This window comes from Pongo pygmaeus, chromosome 2 (assembly GCF_028885625.2).
Source record: "Pongo pygmaeus isolate AG05252 chromosome 2, NHGRI_mPonPyg2-v2.0_pri, whole genome shotgun sequence".
Lineage (NCBI taxonomy): Eukaryota > Metazoa > Chordata > Mammalia > Primates > Hominidae > Pongo > Pongo pygmaeus.
The window spans coordinates 203,901,763-203,921,322 of record NC_085930.1 but is presented as its reverse complement, the minus strand read 5'-3'; the positions used below and the strand labels follow the sequence as shown (position 1 = coordinate 203,921,322).

Genomic DNA, 19,560 nt, shown 5'->3' with positions numbered 1-19,560 from the left:
GTTGAGCTCTAGGAATGAGATGGTGAGTTTCTTTATCTCACCTCCTAGTATTATTATTAAAATGTGAAATCTTACTTCATGAGTTAGTTTGACCTTTAACCACTTAGCTCTGGAGAGAATGCCAGGAGCTGTCTGCTAATTCTATTTCGTGGGTCTTCTTCATACCTTACTTCTGGAGATTATGTGTAGGATTTTAAAGATACACTGTTTCTAAATTGGGAAATGGGAGAAATGATGTTCTGATGCATTCCTTTGCTCATCTGTGAGCACTGCCTTCTCAAAGCATTGCCAATTACTTCACAGCTTGTCAGCAGTCCCTTGGGCATTTCCCAAAACTCACTTCAATTCAGTAAGAGGGGTAAGGTGTAGCACACAGAAGGCCTGGCAGGGAATTCAGAATGGGTGGGAGTCTGGACCCAGTTTCACCTGATGCTAACTTGCTATGACTGACCTTTAGCCAGTCCACTTCTGTGTCTTCAGTTGCACCAGAAAAGAGTGGACTACGCTTGCTACTCAAAGTGTGACCCAGGGACCAGTAGTATGGGTATCACCTGGAAGCTTGTTAGAGCCACAGGCCTCACCCCAGACCTTATGAATCACAATCTGCATGTTAACAAGATTCCCAGGGGATTTATATGCACATTAAAGTGTGAAAAGCCCTGGGTTAAATGGATTCTTGATCCTATGATTTCTTTTCTTTCTTTTTGGGTGTTGTTTTAATTGACAACTAAAAATTGTTTATTACTTATGTTGTACCGCATAATGTTTTGATATATGTGTACATTGTGGAATGGCTAAATCAAGCTATGCTAGGTAATGTATGCATTACCTTGATCCTATGATTTAAAAATACATGTTTGGCCAGGCGCAGTGGCTCACACCTGTAATCCTATAATCCTAGCACTTTGGGAGGCCGAGGCGGGCGATTACCTGAGGTCAGGAGTTCGAGACCAGCGTGGCCACAATGGCCAAACCCTGTCTCTACTAAAAATACAAATATTAGCTGGGTGCGGTGGCACATGCCTGTAATTCCCGCTACTCGGGAAGCTGAGGCAGGAGAATCACTTGAACCCGGGAAGCAGAGGTTACAGTGAGCCGAGATCACGCCATTGCACTCCAGCCTGGGGGACAGCGAGACTCTGTCTCAAAAGATAAAAATAAATAAATAATACATGTTAACAACCCTCATTCCCCACTCTCCCCAGGGGTGTACAGGCTAGTGACAAGACTTGGGTTTATTCCTGACACTGTACGCACTCAATCTACGACTTGCTCAAGCTGCTTCCTCTCTCCAAGCATCAAAACAAAGAGATGGTTCTGTGGATCAATGAGAATGTAGTTCACCAGCCACTCTAAGCTGACTTTCTATTATTCTCATTATAGGGAAATCAAACATTCAAGTAAGGAACAAAAGTCCAGGCCTCTAGGAGTGGAGCTGGCTCACTGTTTTCACTTTCATTTTAATTATTTTTAAAAAGGGTAATGAAATTGTAACTAGAACCGTTTAAACATTTTTTTTCTTTGAAATAAAACGTAAGTCACTTCCTGTTGGCTTTTCTTACAACCTTGCCAAGCTCTGGAAATACTATTCAGCCTCTCATTCCAAATTCACATCCAGGCGAAGACTTTTCTCCCCAGTTCGCAGCTGGGGTCGGCTAGATAAACAAAAAGTTAGTTGCTGTGCTGGACCTCGGAGAGAACGCACCTTGGGACGCCGGCTGAAAACCAGCGCTGGAAAACGCCCCCTTCCCAGCGCCACCGAAACACTCTTCCTCCGAGTCTCCGCGTCCTCCTGACGGAAGCAGCGGGAGGCGGAGCTAGTGCCGCGAATAAGAACCGCCATGTTTCCGAAGTACTCTAGTTTCTCGCCGGACCTTAAAGACCGACGCACAAATTAAGAATGGACCATTCTTTTAACTCAGTCATTTATCCAAACTCGAGACATTCGCCAGGAAATCTATAGAAAAGTTCCCAGAACCATTTTTTCACTTATATTCTATAATACTGGTAAGATCGAGACGTAAAGAGAGCACTTTAGAACAAGTCATTCTGCTTTCCCCTCTCAAGTTTGAGCCTGAACTACTTGGGCTCGCTTGTCGTCACTTCCGGGGATCGAACGGTGAATCCCGGAAACTGCACGCGCCGAGCGGGGAAGCTTCGTCTAGCGGTCGTGTTGCCATGGGCCGGAGGAGAGCCGCGGCCGGTGGGTCGCTGGGACGGGCCCTTATGCGCCATCAGACTCAGCGGAGCCGAAGCCATCGTCACAGTGACTCCTGGGTAAGACAGACCATGTCATCTTTCTTATCTTTTCTGTCTAGCCTGAGTGCTGCAAAATTCGGGGTCAAAAGTCAGATAAGTTTTGCAGGAGGGACGCGTCAGCCGGGTTTTGAAGGATGAGTTGGAGTTTCTGCCAAGCCGAGTAGCAGGCCCTCCTCCTGGCAAGGCCCAGAACACAAAGGTAGGAGAAGCTTGAAAGAGGAGTTAGTGTGGTGATGAGGCGTGGAGTGAGAATCTGAAGAGTCTTCAATGCTAGGTCTTGAGTACGTTTGGGTTTTGCCCTAGAAGCCACTGAAGTGCTTGGAACTTCCAGAGCAGGAAAAAGACAAAACGTATTTTTGTATTGATTTGTTCAAAGAATGGATCCTCCAGAAGCGGTTGGTTACTGCTAGAAATAAAAAATAATTCAGATCCTTGCTTCACCCTTGCGAAGCACCCCCTAGTGGTTTAGCTCAAAGATAAATCATTCATTTTTTAGGTGTGACAGGACCTCATATTTTACTAGGTTATAGAAGGATCTTTAAAAAAATGAATGAAGTGATTTGGCTTGTGTTCATCATTCTGGTCGTCATTTTCACCATTCATTCCCCCAGGAATGAATGAGAACATATTGAGTGCTAAGATCGTGTGCTAAATTTAGTTAAATATGTCCCTGGAGCTAAGTAACCGTGTGCCACTGTCACACCAGCTGACTCATCCATATAGCCTGCAGAGTAAACAGCATAGGGTGTTTATCAGTATTCATCAGGTCAGAGTTACTCTGGACATTAGATTACTGGTAAGTTTTATTAGCTTTGAAGCAACTCGTTGTTAATGAAGCCTTTTAGGAAATTGTGGGAAGATTGAACATGAATGGTAAAGAATTGGATCCTAATTCCTTATTTTTGCTGATTCTATGCCCACTTAAACTTTTGGCCCTTAATAGTTATTTATTCATTCATCATTCAGTCATTCATTTTTAGAGACAGGGTCACACTCTGTCACCCAGGCTAGAGTGCCAGTGGTGTGATCATAACTCACCAATTCACTACAGTCTCAAACTTCTGGGCACGAATGATCCCCTTGCCTCAGTCTCTTGAGTAGCTGGCATTACAGGTGCACACCATCAGGCCTGGTTGTTTGGTTTTGTTTGTTTGTTTGTTTTGGAGAGACAGGGTCTTGCTATGTTGCCCAAGCTGATCTCAAACTCCTGGCCTCAAGCAATCCTCCTGCCTTAGCCTCTTGAGGAGCTGGGGTTACAGGCACAAACCACCACACCTGGCAATTTTTTTTTAATTTGTATCTATACTAAGTACATAGCTCAGGGTGATGATTATCAAACTCTGGGTTGTGTCTGGAAATCAATTTAGTGGTCTGCAGCTAGCTTTTTTGTTTTGTTTTTATTTTTTCCCCAGCAAGATAGAGAAATATCAGAATGTTGCATGTAATAGGGTGTGGTTTCAGTATTCTTCTATTGCCATTTTACTGTACTGAATGGTACTTGAATGCTTGTATCATCATATGTATATACACCTTTGGGTCACTCTGTAAAATGTATTTCTTATTGTGGGACTATATCAAATAAAGTTTTGACTGATTTTGACTAGCAGAGTCAGACAATCTGGGTTCAAGTTCTACCTGTGCCATTTAGTTTTCGACTATAGGCAAGTTATTTTATCTGTTGAAGCCTTAGTTTCATCATAAGTAAAATGGAAATACAATAAAATTCACCTCAAAAGATTTTGAAAATTAATGAAATGGTGAAAGGGAACTGCCTATTGTGAGGTAAGAACATGTTCCTTTAAACATTAACTATGAGTAGTATTGATTCTAAAGGGACTACAACCACCCTCAAGACCATAGACTAGTTGCAAGGAATTTTAGAGCTTATTGGATGCCAAGAGCAGAAGAGAGCAGCTGTATTTATCACCCTGTGTTTTTTCATAGTTGCACACAAGTGAACTCAATGATGGCTATGACTGGGGTCGTCTCAATCTTCAGTCAGTGACTGAACAGAGCTCCCTTGATGACTTCCTTGCTACTGCAGAACTTGCAGGAACAGAGTTTGTAGCTGGTAAGTTGTTTATTGCTGAGTGCATGTGACGCTGTCGCATTTCCGTCTGGGGCTGAGGTTTTTTTGTTTGTTTTTTGTTTTGAGATGGAGTCTCGCTCTGTCACCCAGGCTGAAGTGCAGTGGCGCGATATCAGCTCACTGCAGCTCCGCCTCCTGGGTTCAAGCAATTCACCTGCCTCAGCCTCCCAAGTAGCTAGGACTACAGGCACGTGCCGCCACGCCTGGCTGATTTTTGTATTTCTAGTAGAGACGGGGTTTCACCATGTTGGCCAGGATGTTCTCGATCTCCTGACCTCGTGATCCGCCCACCTCGGCCTCCCAAAGTGCTGGGATTACAGGTGTGAGCCACCGCGCCCGGCCTGAGTCTTGAACAATGAGTAGATGTTAGAAGGACAGAAGAGATAAGACCTTTTACACAGACAGGCAGAGGACTCGAGCCAAGATGTGAAGCAGCAGCCAACTTTGTTCGGAAAATGGCTAGAAGTTTGGCTTTGCTGGTGCAGGGGGCGGGATGTGATGAGCACAGGTGCTGAGGAGGTGGGCAAGGGCCAGATTCTGGAGAGAACAAATGTTTAAGGGAGGCTTTACAGGGCTTTAAGCAAGTGTGCAACATGATTTCAGATTTCATTGTTTAGTGTTTTTTGGGGGGATGTGTGGATTCCAGCCTTAATGAGCTATACAATTGGCAACTAAAAATTGTATATAGTTACAGTATATAGTGTGATGTTTGGTTCTGTGTGTATATTGTGAAATGATTACTAAAATCAAGTAATTAACGTATCCATCACCTCACATTGTTTTTTTGTGTGTGTGGTGAGAACAAGATATATACTGTCTTAGCAAATTTCATATTATTAACTAGTAAATGTGTTATTATTAACTGTGGACACCAGGCTGTACATTAGACCTCCAGAACTTATTCATCCTGCCTCAGTAAAACTTTACCGTTTGACCAATATCCTCCTATTTCCCCCACTCCCTAATCTCTGGTAACCACCATTTTCTCTCTGCTTCTATGAGCTCGGCTTTATTCCGCATATAAGTGAGATCATGTCGTATTTGTCTTTCTGTGCCTGGGTTATTTCTCATAGCAGAGTGGTTCATTGATATTGTCACAAGTGTCAACATTTCCCTCTTTCGTAATGCTGAATAGTATTCCATTGTATACGTACATATACCACGTTTTCTTTATCCATTCTTACGTTGATGGACATTGAGGTTGGTTCCATATCTTGGCTATTGTGAATAGCACTGCAGGGAACATGGGAGTGCAGGTATGTCTAATGGGTACACGATATTTCATTTTTTAAAAGATCATTGATGAATTTTAAGGAGGCAGGATGAGTTAGGAGACCGTATCACTTTAGTCTAGCAAAATAAACAGGCCAGAACTGAAATAGAGGTAGTAGAAGAAGGGAGAAAATAAGAGGAACAAGAACACTTAAGGAGCTAGAGTAAACCAGACTTGATGGAGAGGGTAGTGTAAGCGAAAAAGAGTGGAGGGACAAAAATAAACTCCTGGGTTTCACAGTGGAGTACCACTTCACCCACTAGGATAGCTAAAATAAAAGAGACTATAACAAATGTTGGTGAGGATGTAGAGAAATTATAACATCATACATTGCTGTGGGAGTATAAAATGGTGTAGCTGTTTTATAAAAAAATTTTGGCAGTTCCTCAAAAGGTAAAACATGGAATTACCATCTGATCCAGCAGTCCCACTCCTGGGTATATGCCCGAAAGAAATGAAAACATGTCTACACAAAAATATGTGCAAGTGTATTCATAGCAGCTTTATTCGTAATCACCAAAAAGTGGAAACACCAAAAAGTCCTAAACAGGCAAATCTACAGAAAGTAGATGATTTCCACCAGGTACCTGGGGATGGACAGTGACTGCTAATGGGTAAAGCTTTCTTTTTGGGGTGATGAAAATATTCTAAAATGGATTGTGGCGATGGCTGCACAACTCTGTGAATATACTGAAAATTATTGAATTGTATGCTTTAGTGGGTGGATTGTATAGTATGTGAATCATACCTTAGTAAAGCTATCTATCTATCTATGTATCTATACATATATATATATATATATATTTTTTTTTTTTTTTTTTTTTTGAGACGGAGTCTCTCTCTTCTCGCCCAGGCTGGAGTGTGGTGCAGTGGTGTAATCTCAGCTCACTGCAACCTCTGCCTCCTGGGTTCAAGCGGTTCTCCTGCCTCAGCCTCCTGAGTACTGGAATTACAGGCATGCGCCACCACCCCCGGCTAATTTTTGTGTTTTTACTAGAGACGGGGTTTCACCACGTAGGCCAGGCTGGTCTCGAACTCCTGACCTTGTGATCCGCCCACCTTGCCCTCCCAAAGTGCTGGGATTACAGACGTGAGCCACCGCACCCAGCTGCTATTTTCTTCTTAAAGTCATTAGTAATCTCTGCCAGAACAGTTTTAGTGGAGTGATAGAGCCACAGCTGGCGTCTAGAGAAACAGGAAGTGGGAGGTGAGGAAGTCAAGGAATGAGCAAGTTGTATTCTCCTGAGATAGCTGACTATGGCAGGGAAAGAGAAGTGTAAGGGTGTGTGTGAGAAGGATCAGGGTTAATGGTAGTATGTTCTTAGGTTATGGGGTGAGACAGTAGAGAGGGAAGTTGGAAAGATTTGTTTTGGCAGTATCTGTTAGAAGTTTACAGTTGCAGGCCAGGCACGGTGGCTCATGCCTGTAACCCCAGCACTTTGGGAGGCCGAGGCGGGCGGATCACCTGAGGTCAGTAGTTTGAGACCAGCCTGGCCAACATGGCAAAACCCCGTCTCTACTAAAAATACAAAAATTAGCTGGGCGTGGTGGTGCGGGCCTGTAGTCCCAGCTACTCAGGAAGCTGAGTTGGGAGAATTGTTTGAGGTTGCAGTGAACCGAGACTGTGCCACTTCACTCTAGCCTGGGTGACAGAGTGAGACCCTGTCTCAAAAAAAAAAGAAAGAAAAAAAAGAAAGCAAGTTTACAGTTGCATATCCTAGGAGCCAGCACCTCTACTTCTCAGTGTCTACCCCAGAGCAGCAGAATTGCCCAGAGAACTCTTTCATACAGATTCCTGGCCCTATCCTCTAGACTCTAGAGCATCTATTCAGTGAGTGGGGGTTAGAGCTGCAGCATTTACATTTTTAACAAGCTACCAGATGATGCTGTATTTTAATAATGAAAACTTGGAAACTGAATGTTCAATAGCAGGGAAAATGTGATATAGACACAGTATGAAATACTGTGTGGCAGTCAAAAAGAATGTAGTAACTCTGGATAGTTATTTGGTATCAAACTTCATTTGGGAATAATAATTTACCCAAGGCTAGAAGAATCTAAATCAAGAAATCTTAAGTTCTCTTAGGCTCTCATTTTTAGTTTTCTAAGTTTATCAGTATGACCAAACACTCTGTATCTATATTGCCTCTTAAGTAATAGTACTTTTCTTTATTTGAACAGAGAAACTTAATATTAAGTTTGTGCCTGCTGAGGCTAGAACTGGACTACTGTCTTTCGAGGAGAGGCAGAGAATTAAGAAGCTCCACGAAGAAAACAAACAGTTCTTGTGTATACCGAGGAGGTGAGTTGAAGAAGAATTTAGAATGCCACAAAACATATGAGGCTGCTGAGTATTCATTTTTTAAATTGCTTCTTTTTCTCAGCTGCCATTAGTAGATCCAAATTCCCTATTTTATTTTGGTTACTTACATGAGGAATTTTTTTCCTTCTATGATTGTTTCAGACCAAACTGGAACCAAAATACTACCCCGGAAGAACTCAAACAAGCAGAGAAAGATAACTTTCTAGAATGGAGGCGTCAGCTTGTCCGGTGAGTATTATAGACTCTATGAAGACTTACCTTGAAATCCTGAGTTCAGACATTTGGCGTGCCTACACAGCCATTTGCGTTCTGAAGTTTTGATTCTTTTAAAAAGGAAATGGTAGCATTCTGCTAACAAGTGCAAATAGCTGTATACAAAAACAAGATTGCTAGGTGCATATGCATCCTTGCACAGAGATCGTGAGTCGGTTACTCTGCTCAGTTCCGGCCTTTTCCTTTCATTCCCTTCTTTGGCCATTGGGCATCCTGGAGTTGATCGCTGTTCTCCTGCACATTTTTCCAGTAAAAGTGTGGGAAAGAAATGACTTTGCGTGATAGGTAAACTTCGAGGGCATAAATAGCTTCAGGATAAAATTTGAATTTGGTGGAGTATTGTCTAAATAAATAGTATTTGTATGGTGTCTCAGCAGGAAATATATAAAATAATTTGACTCTGGATATTTGTGCACAGTACTTATTTTTAATGTAATGAATTTGAGCATTTACCCTGCTAAAAATTGTCTATTATAATCTGGCAAATATATAAACTTCTCATTCAAAAACTAGGCTAGAAGAGGAACAGAAGCTGATATTGACTCCATTTGAACGAAATTTGGACTTTTGGCGCCAGCTCTGGAGAGTCATTGAGAGAAGGTGAATTATCATTTTCTTTTGTGTAATAAAGACATTGTAGTGAAGTTATATTCGATTTGGATGTTGATATAGGCTTATAGGCTCAGGGTATGGGGAATTAAGCTATGCAGAGGGTTACTGAGAATTATTATAAAAACACAGTATGATACTACCATATATTTTGTATAGATTTTTTTGTTGTTAGATGAATATGGTGACAAGTGTGTGAGAATAATGAACATTTTCTGTAAGATGAATTCTGAAGCACCTATATAGATATTTTAGCAAATGTATATTTAGTTTCTACTGGTAATGTGGAAAATATGGATATGAAAAAGAGTTAAGTTCCTGCCTGCGAAGAGCATCTATGTTATGGGGAGAGGCGAATGTCACAGCTCCTGTCAGCTAAGTTACCCCATGTTCAGCTAAACGCTAAGCAAAGCACCAGGCACCAGGGACACGCAGATGAATGAAATGCAATTCTGGCACTCAGAGAACTTAATACGTAGTAAAATACAGAGGGCAGTGTGATTCCTGCTTTACTGCAGATAGAAAGGCAGTGGGCTGAATCATAGCAGAGGAAGGAGCAGTTGATAAGTATTGAGGAAATCATGGGGTGGTTTTTATTTTTTTTAACTGGGCTCTGAAAAGAAGAGAATGATTTTGACAAACTGAGAATGGGAGATTTTTATTCTTTTTCATGTAACGCTAAGGAGAATTCCTGATTGTTAGAAGTTGATGAATCACCTATCTCTAATCTCACCTCTTTGGTGTAGTTAAAAGGTTTTTGTTTTCCTCAAAGAGTTTCTGAATTACTTTCAAGGATGCCATAAATGAACCTTATATTTGAAATGATGTTTTTCAACAAGGACCCTTCAGGCTGGTTTTTTTTTTTTCCTTTGAAATCTATAAAGTGAACCTAAGTGAGAACACTAGGAAACAGAATGCTTTAATTGAGATTCTCAGAAAAGAATATTATCACATTTAGCATTGTTATTAAGAAAACGGCCCAGCGCGGTGGCTCATGCCTGTAATCCCTGCACTTTAGGAGGTCGAGGCGGGTGGATCACTTCAAGTCAGGAGTTCGATACCAGCCTGAGCAACATGGTGAAACCCCGTCCCTACTAAAAATACAAAAATTAGCCAGGCTTGGTTACTACTTGGGAAGCTGAGGCAGGAGAATCACTTGAACCCAGGAGGTGGAGGTTGCAGTGAGCCGAGATCGCACCACTGCACTCCAGCCTGGGTGACAGAGCGAGACTCTGTCTCCAAAAAAAAGAAAACAGTACTTGGACTGAACTTGTAAAAGTCACTTACATTTCTTATTAGGGTGATGACAATTAAAGTCACTTGAATGCCCCCATCCTCTGCTCTCTGTGGGTACAGAAAGGGCTCTTGGGCTGGGATGTGGGGAGGTCAGAGAAGCAAGGCAAATCTCTAAGGCGGAGGAAGGGAAAGGCTTTCTGCTGATTATGGGTCCATGTAGGCTCCTTTTACTCAGGCTTGAGGAGGGCTTCAGAAGGCCCATAGTCATTCTCCTGGGGAACTGGGGAACTGCTGTGGAGCAGAGTAGCCTCTTCTTTGGTGCCTCCTTGGTAGTTGAGGCTGTGTACTCCTGAGAATGCCCGTTTTCTAATTTCGGAAGAGAAATGGTAACAAGCGCGGAAGTACTGCAGCCCGGACTTTGAGGGCTGCACCCTCCATCTTCACACTTAATTACAGTTTTTGTTTTGTTTTCAGATTTTGTCCTACTTCCTATATTATCTATCTTTCCTCTTTGTTCCTTTTTTTTCTCCTGGTTTCTGACTTTTATGGAAGAGGCCTTCCTCAGGTGTCTAGTGGTGTTTATCTGTCTTTAAGAACAAAGCATTACAAAGCCGGTTGACAAGCCTACCTGTTTAGGTGGAATTTGCCAACTGGTGAGCTTCACTGTAGGGTGCCTGGGCAGGGGTCAGTTTTATTTTTTTGGAATACCCCAAGATGTTAAGATCTATAGGTCTTTTCCCCAGAGCCAGTCAGTTTTGTGTGTGTGTGGTTTCGTTTTGTTTTGTTTTTTGAGACGGACTTTCGCTCTTGTTACCCAGGCTGGAGTGCAATGGCATGATCTCAGCTCACTGCAGCCTCCACCTCCCGGGTTCAAGCGATTCTCCTGCCTCAGCCTCCCGAGTAGTTGGGATTACAGGCACACACCACCATGCCTGGCTAATTTTGTATTTTTAGTAGAGACGGGGTTTCTCCATGTTGGCCAGGCTGGTCTCGAACTCCTGACCTCAGGTGATCCACCCGCTTCAGCCTCCCAAAGTGCTGGGGTTACAGGCATGAGTCACTGTGCCCAGTGCCAGTCAGTTTTTAAAAAGAAGAATGATCTCCTGCCAGGAAAGGGGCAGGAGGTGGTATAATACAAGGGTGCTGGGCATCTTCACAGTTCAGTATCTTCATAGGCTTACGCTGAATTCTCCTTTTTGCACTATGGCAACTCTTTCCCATTTTCCTTGTGCCTAAGCTCCCAGTCCTGGAACTTCTCAAGTTCATTTTCTCCATAATAAACCCTAGCCTTCTGCTATTGGGGTGGGGAATGGGGGCTGTGTGGTGGGTTGCAGTTGCCTTGCTGAATGGAACAGGGTAGCCGACCTACGAGCTCACTGTTCAGACGGATTACAGGCGCGGGCCTCGTTCTTGCCCTTGAGAGAGAGAGCTGATGCTTCTAATCCTGGGCTTTCTTGGGTGTCAGGGGCATGAACAGGTTTGCTTCTTGTTGGTTTGACATTTGGTTGCTGTTGTTCTTTCTCTTTATCCTAATGGGTTTCAGCCTTTGTTTTTGTAGGTTTTGAGAGGGAGCAGAGGTAACCATCTGTGTTCAGTTTAACAGGAAGCCCCTCTTACACTGTTTATGTCCCTAATAATTTCCCAAGTGAGCCTGTACATGTTGAAACTTCTAGCTTCAGCTTGGATTACAGTATTATTTGCTCTCTTATTTTTGTCATGTGATATTTCTCCTTTTGTTAAATAAGAGAATATGTTTTCTAGCTCAAGGAATATAGTTATATGAAAGTGGATCTGAGTTACACAGAAATATTTATTTAAAAATGACTGCCGCTACATCTTTGAATGGGAAATATTTATTGATGTCTTCTCCACAGCAGATGTCTCCTGTTTGGTAACAGGCTGGCTAAACCATCTGCCTCTTTAATTCTAATAGTAGTTATCAGAAAAGATTAGATGTATAACATGTCATTGAAATGCAGGAAACTACAGAGGCACTGAGGGCAGAACACTGTCTTCCAGTAAGATAAGGCACTTCCATTGTGCTGTGTAGACCCTTCCTGCTACATGGCTGGCACTTTGCTCTGCATCCTCACTCAGCACATGAAGCAGCTGTCTTGAAGTGTCTTTTCTTACTGGTGTTTCTAAACTGATGGTTCTTCCTACATGTTCGGTATGTGGACATAATGTTTGTAGACATTGTGGTTTTAGTTGATTAGGCTTTGTCCATTTTTTTGTAATCATTTTTTCATTTACTATTAAATACCCAGTTTGAAAGTGCATTATTGCCTTAAAGAAGGAAATACTAGAACCAGCTTAACTAGAGAAGTTAAAAAACAATTTGTCCAAAATTAGCAAGTCTGTGAGTTTCTTTGTGTCACAGGATTATGCTGACATTTTAACTATCCTAAAAGAAAACGCACTTTTAATTGTCAAAAGAATGTCCTAAATGGTAACCTAAATTCCTTGGAATTTAGCATATTTGCAAAGTTGCCTCAGAAAAGGCTGGTTAACAGATTTAGGATTTTGGGGAGACTCTGCCGTGAGGTAGTCATGCCTCTGTAGCTTATTTCCTTCCAGCGGCAGTCACGGTGGGCCTTTGTAACATCTAGCTCAGAGGCTGAAGGAAGGGAGAAGCCTCCCATAAAAGGGAATTTTTTTTTCTCCTTGCAGTGCTGGACACCTGTAGTCCCCACTATATTTGTGAGGGATTTGAGGGGCTTGCCACCAGCTGCAGAAAGTTGTCTTATTGCTGTACCTTCTTATATGTGATGGAAGAAGTTGGACTTGCCATTCCTGCTTCAGCCGGGCAACCTAAGTTCATACCTTCCCGTTTTGTCTTTTTGCCATTTAAACACATTGTTGGAATTGGTGGATGATTGTTTGCCAAAAATATGCTTTCTTCCTTGTTATTCCTGGGTTTAAATAAGATACTAGGTTCAATAGTGGCAGCTGTCAACAAGTGATTTACTAGTTTTCTTTTGAGGCCTTAACATGAGGGCAGATTGGGGATTGAATATTTAGTAGACTTCGCCTTAGAGTGAAGTGTTTGGAATACTCTTTTATCTCACCAGGAGAGTTTAATAGAAGTATGGTGGATGTCTTAGCAATGAAACATCATCCGAACCCCTCTAGGCTGTATGAGAGCAATAGCACGTTATGATTAAGAGCATCACCTCTGGTCCAGGCTGCCTGGGTTCCCATTCTGGCTGCGTTACTAGCTGGTGGCCTTGGGCAAGTTACTTAACTGCCCTGAGCCTTAAGTCACTCATATATAAACCAGGAATAATGATACCTTAAAAAGTTAATATATGTCCAGTGCTTAATATATTGCCAGGGTTTACTACTCTGGCCATTATTATGTGGTTAGGAAAATCCCTTTCACTTCACAGTGATTGGTCTATCTCGTGTTTGTTTTTCAGTGATATTGTGGTCCAGATAGTAGATGCTCGAAACCCACTCCTGTTTAGATGTGAGGATTTGGTAAGTCAAGTTTGACAAAATTCAAACATCAGTCCTTTGAGCAGCAGTGAGAGGACCGCATCACTCAGCAATGACTGTAGGCATACATTCTGCCCTCTCTGCCTTCGTTTAATGAGGCCTTCCCTCCTTCCGAGGTCAGGAGCTTGCAGAATGCCACTGTTGAGACAGGTGTTTTCTCAAACAATTGTTTCCATCTGCAGGAAGGCACAGACACTTAAATGAGCTTTCTAGCTTTTAGTTTAGAAGCCACTTAAGGCATTTGCCGGTTTCCCATTTTTCAGGAAACACCAGTTGAAATAGCATTTTATTTATTTTAGCGTATTGTCAGTCACTTCACTTTTTAATTCATCCCATAAAGTTCTGTCTTCTCACACTTTAGTTATGACTCCCTGTGGTATTTTACAAGTGAACTAAGTTTATGAAACACCACAGGGGCTAATAACTAACGTGTGAGAATCCCATGAAATAATGTAATATATATAGCTTTGGGTTAGTTAACAAAACATTGTATAATATGTGAGGTATTCATATTTCTTTTTGAGAACTGTAATACATATTTATTTATTTATTTATTTATTTATTACTATCTTATATATATCTAATTTTTTGTAGAGACAAGATCTTGTCATATTGCCCAGGCTGGTCTCGAACTCCCGGGCTCAAGCAATCCTCCCTCCTCCACCTCCCAAAGTGCTGGAATTACAGGCGTGAGCCCCCATGCCTGGCCCAGATTATTTTTAAACCCACTGGTGCATAACAAAAATATTAATGGTGGAACTTCTTTTCAAAGCTTACTGAAAGGATTAGTATAATGTGTCATGATTAAAAATGTTTAAATTAGGAAATGATTTAAAACAGAGGGCAGTAAAAACTTGTATTGGGATCTTTAATATAATTAGCCTCATTTTTTACTTGTTTGAAGAGGTCTTTCTAAATCTCTTTGTCTTGCTTAGGAATGTTATGTGAAAGAAATAGATGCCAGTAAGGAGAACGTCATTCTGATCAACAAGGCAGACTTGCTGACTGCTGAGCAGCGGAGTGCCTGGGCCACGTACTTTGAAAAAGAAGATGTGAAGGTTATTTTCTGGTCAGCTTTGGCTGGAGCCATTCCTCTGAATGGTGACTCTGAGGTAATCTGAGGGACATTGTAAGTTGGGTTTCAAAGAGGGGGATTTTGATTTCTCATTAATGTGCTTCCTTTGTGTTTTGTTTATTCTTATTGAAAATCTGTGGGAATTAGAGTTTTTCCCCTGTGTGCTGGATTAGGATGACCTATAAAAAGTGAATCACAAAGTTACTTTCTCTGTGGTTGTTGGACAGTCTGACATCTCCAGTGTTGTTACACACTGATATTAGCTGTATTTGTTAATTTTTTTAAAAGGTTGTAGACAGGTAATTGTATAGGAAGTTCCACAGTGACCCTGTAACTGCTTTTAAGAGAAGTCAGAACACAAGGGTACAAGTGAAGGATGTAGTCACTTCTCAGGACTTGATTAGAATCTCTTTTGACTTTGTTTTGAAAACAGAGAAACTAAGTAACCCTAAATTAGGATATACCACATATTTTATCTTTTAGCCTAAATTTTGCAAAAGTAGTTTGGGCTCTATTTTTACTTTTGAATAAAATAATATCTATAAGAGGGCCAGGTGCCGTGGCTCACTCCTGTAATCCCAGCACTTTGGGAAGCCAAGAGGGGTGGATCACCTGAGGTCGGGAGTTTGAGACCAGCCTTATCGACATGGAGAAACCCCATCTCTACTAAAAATACAACATTAGCCGGGCGTGGTGGCGGGTGCCTGTAATCCCAGCTACTCAGGAGGCTGAGGCAGGAGAATTGCTTGAACCCGGGAGGCGGAGGTTGTAGTGAACCGAGATCACACCATTGCACTCCAGCCTGGGCAACAAGAGCGAAACTCTGTCTCAAAATAATAATAATAATAGTAACAACTATGGAAAGAAATTAGTAATTAGAATCACAGAGATGGAGAGACTTAAGAAGTACTGTCTTTTTCCCTGTCCTTTTCTCCTGTCTCTGTTTATCAGGCATCTGTTGACTGTGGAGTGTGTGTTGAGCTGGGTTATGAATACAACACCCACCCCTCCGTGAGCTCAGTGTATAAGCTCTCACCTCTAACTGTGTGAAGGAGTTTCTTCCTCCACTTCCCTGTCAAAGTTGCATATTTCTCTTTGACTACTTTAAGCGACAGGATGCTCGAGACCAGGTAACTCATTTCTTTTTACCTCTAAATGTAGAAAGTTCTTCCATTCAGTGGAACGAAGTCAGCCACCCTACCCTTTGATCTGAGGACTCTTTGTCCCTTCGGTTCTCTCCTGCAGCTGTGCATTTTCAGCTTCCATACTCCTCATAGACACCAGCTCTGGGACACCCATCCTGGGTGCCTGTCTTCTTGCGCCAGGACCACAGGCAAAACTAGCCACACCTAATTGAATACGTTATTCCAGGTGGTATTTGCCTAGGGTGTATACAGAGCATTCATATTTCTGTGATCAGGATATTCACGTTAATTCAGTTTCTGTTAGTTCACCCCCTTTCAGAAGCTGTTTGCTCTTGGCTCATTGAACCTGTGAGCAACCGAATCCCTCAAATATCCAAAAAAAAAAAAAAAACTTACTAAGCAAACCTCATCCCATCTTTACATGGAAAGATATTTGTTCTGTTTTACCTCAACTTAGGAGAGTACTGTTCGTTTTAAATATGTTAATGGTTTAGTACCAAGGTAGAGTTCGTTTTAGAGTGTGCAGTTAGCATTTCCTCGCCTTCTAACTGTGAATTTTCGTGTCATTGATAACATCGTTGAACAGGCTAGGTCCAAGGATACAGCTCTGTGATCTTTTGTGGACTTACTAGCAGCACTCTATGCCAAGTGGTTTTTTTTTTTGGTTTGTTTTTTTTTTTAAGGTTGCCTCTTTTTTTTTTTTTTAATTTTATTATTATCATACTTTAAGTTTTAGGGTACATGTGCACAATGTGCAGGTTTGTTACATATGTATACATGTGCCATGTTGGTGTGCTGCACCCATTAACTTGTCATTTACATTAGGTATATCTCCTAATGCTATCCCTCCCCCCTCCCCCCACCCCACAACAGTCCCCGGCGTGTGATGTTCCTGTTCCTGTGTCCATGTGTTCTCATTGTTCAATTCCCACCTATGAGTGAGAACATGCGGTGTTTGGTTTTTTGTCCTTGCGATAGTTTGCTGAGAATGATGGTTTCCAGCTTCATCCATGTCCATACAAAGGACATGAACTCATCATTTTTTATGACTGCATAGTATTCCATGGTGTATATGTGCCACATTTTCTTAATCCAGTCTATCATTGTTGGACATTTGGGTTGTTTCCAAGTCTTTGCTATTGTGAATAGTGCTGCAGTAAACATACGTGTGCATGTGTCTTTATAGCAGCATGATTTATAATCCTTTGAGTATATACCCAGTAATGGGATGGCTGGGTCAAATGGTATTTCTAGTTCTAGATCCCTGAGGAATCGCCACACTGTCTTCAACAATGGTTGAACTAGTTTACAGTCCCACCAACAGTGTAAAAGTGTTCCTATTTCTCCACATCCTCTCCAGCACCTGTTGTTTCCTGACTTTTTAATGATCGCCATTCTAACTGGTGTGAGATGGTATCTCATTGTGGTTTTGATTTGCATTTCTCTGATGGCCAGTGATGATGAGCATTTTTTCACGTGTTTTTTGGCTGCATAAATGTCTTCTTTTGAGAAGTGTCTGTTCATATCCTTCGCCCACTTTTTGATGGGGTTGTTTGTTTTTTTCTTGTAAATTTGTTGGAGTTCATTGTAGATTCTGGATATTAGCCCTTTGTCAGATGAGTAGGTTGCAGAAATTTTCTCCCATTCTGTAGGTTGCCTGTTCACTCTGATGGTAGTTTCTTTTGCTGTGCATAAGCTCTTTAGTTTAATTAGATCCCATTTGTCAATTTTGGCTTTTGTTGCCATTGCTTCTGGTGTTTTAGACATGAAGTCCTTGCCCATGCCTGTGTCCTGAATGGTATTGCCTAGGTTTTCTTCTAGGGTTTTTATGGTTTTAGGTCTAACATGTAAGTCTTTAATCCATCTTGAATTAATTTTTGTATAAGGTGTAAGGGAGGGATCCAGTTTCAGCTTTCTACATATGGCTAGCCAGTTTTCCCAGCACCATTTATTAAATTGGGAATCCTTTCCCCATTGCTTATTTTTGTCAGGTTTGTCAGAGATCAGATAGTTATAGATGTGCGGCATTATTTCTGAGGGCTCTGTTCTGTCCCATTGGTCTATATGTCTGTTTTGGTACCAGTACCATGCTGTTTTGGTTACTGTAGCCATGCTGTTTTGGTTACTGTAGCCTTGTAGTATAGTTTGAAGTCAGGTAGCGTGATGCCTCCAGCTTTGTTCTTTTGACTTAGGATTGACTGATGCCAAGTGTTTTTTTGTGAATATAGATATATTCACAAGAATATACCAATAATAATTATTACTATAATTAATTAAAACTAACCCATAAAATTAATCAGTTAATAAAAACGTATTCTTTACCAGACACCACTATTCTAAACACTTTACATATTTTACTCATTTAATCTTCTCGGCAGTAAGTATAGATACTTACCATTCTTAGGCAGAAGAATAGTTTGCCCTGTTAAACCATTATTTCTGTTGTTTCCAGTCTTTCCTGGAAGTCAATGTCTTGCTGAAGTTTTAAAATAGATACTTATCATTATATTGCTCTGCCCTGATGCAATAACCCTATCAAAAATGGAAGAGATTAGTTTCTGCATCTGTGGCCTTCTTGATTTACTAACCAAGTAGCAGATAACAAAGGGAAGTGAAATTTTTTGCATGATCAGTTTTCAGGGAACTCACTGCCTCCTGTTGATGACTGTCTTATTTTTAGGGCTCACCAGGTCACCTGTAGAATTGTTTTAATGTCAGTGTCTGGATTAACAGTGTATAGTTTATGGAAGATATTCTTTCCTCCTTTTTAAGAGTGAGGCGCCATTTGCTTCTCCCAAGTTTTCTGGACTCTCTGCTGTTTTCCATGATTTCTCAGGTTGTGAAGTCTTACTTGTAACTTGTTACTAATATCTGTAATTTGGGTATCAAACATGAATGTATTAGAAGTAGCTTGATATTCACTGTTTTCTTGCCTGAAAGTTTGGGTCATCTTCTATAGTTGTTCAACTTCAGTTGTTTGAAAAATGTGAATGTTCTGAAAAAATGTGACATTTTTCAAAAGACACAGCCCAATTCTGAGTTGAGTATCTCTGGTTTCCTTTGGTCACCTTGAAATTGCACTGTGTTCCCCAAAAGGTTGACTTTTTCCTTCTTTTAATTTTTAACATAATTATGGCAAAGTCCTTTGATTGTCTTTAGTACTTTTCCTGAAGCTGAACTGCTCCCCGCTGTAGTTTTTCTACTACACATTCATGTTCAGTTCACATTCTTGTTTTTATGCTACTTTCATATTTGAAAATGACTCAAAAGAGCCCACAGTGAGGACACTGACTTCTTTACCTTCGCTGCTCATTTACCATAGAAATTGCTTCCAGTTCTATATTTCTCTCATAAGCCAGGTTTCTTTTTGAGTTGCCAGGCTTGATTGTTAAATCATACCTATTTTTCCTGACATTTTGTTTTTATTTCCGCTTTCTTAAGATTTAAGATACATGTTTGAGTTCATTGTGTCCCCTTCTGTCCTTGTTAATCATTCTAACACAATTACTTGGAAATGATACAAGGTTTCCATCACTTTCAAGTCCCAACAAATTCACCCTTATTTCTGCTTTGTTGTCAAGAGGGATTCAGAAGAATTGACACACCCATGAGTAGTAAATGATTTTTACCTTTCGCTTTCCAAAGGGAATCTTTCATCGGTAAATAATTTCCACATGTGGAGTTGAGTTTTGCTGTCACATTTCACACACAGGGATCTGTGTGTGCTCCATGGTGCTTTGACTTCTAAAAGCAATTATGAGAGAATAGCAGATTTTTTTT

At 41.2% G+C, this 19,560-nt stretch overlaps 1 protein-coding gene across 1 annotated transcript in view; it reads left to right on the top strand.

The window, feature by feature from the left end:
• The first annotated feature begins 1,394 nt into the window (after positions 1 to 1,394).
• Positions 1,395 to 19,560, top strand: part of LSG1 (large 60S subunit nuclear export GTPase 1) — a 31,241-nt gene continuing 13,075 nt past the window's right edge. Inside the window, exons 1-7 of the mRNA XM_054483808.2 lie at positions 1,395 to 2,277; positions 4,204 to 4,330; positions 7,803 to 7,923; positions 8,086 to 8,172; positions 8,731 to 8,817; positions 13,482 to 13,542; positions 14,496 to 14,672. Coding sequence (XP_054339783.1) covers positions 2,179 to 2,277; positions 4,204 to 4,330; positions 7,803 to 7,923; positions 8,086 to 8,172; positions 8,731 to 8,817; positions 13,482 to 13,542; positions 14,496 to 14,672 — 759 coding nt within the window. The 5' untranslated portion in view covers positions 1,395 to 2,178. The remainder of the gene's footprint in view (positions 2,278 to 4,203; positions 4,331 to 7,802; positions 7,924 to 8,085; positions 8,173 to 8,730; positions 8,818 to 13,481; positions 13,543 to 14,495; positions 14,673 to 19,560) is intronic.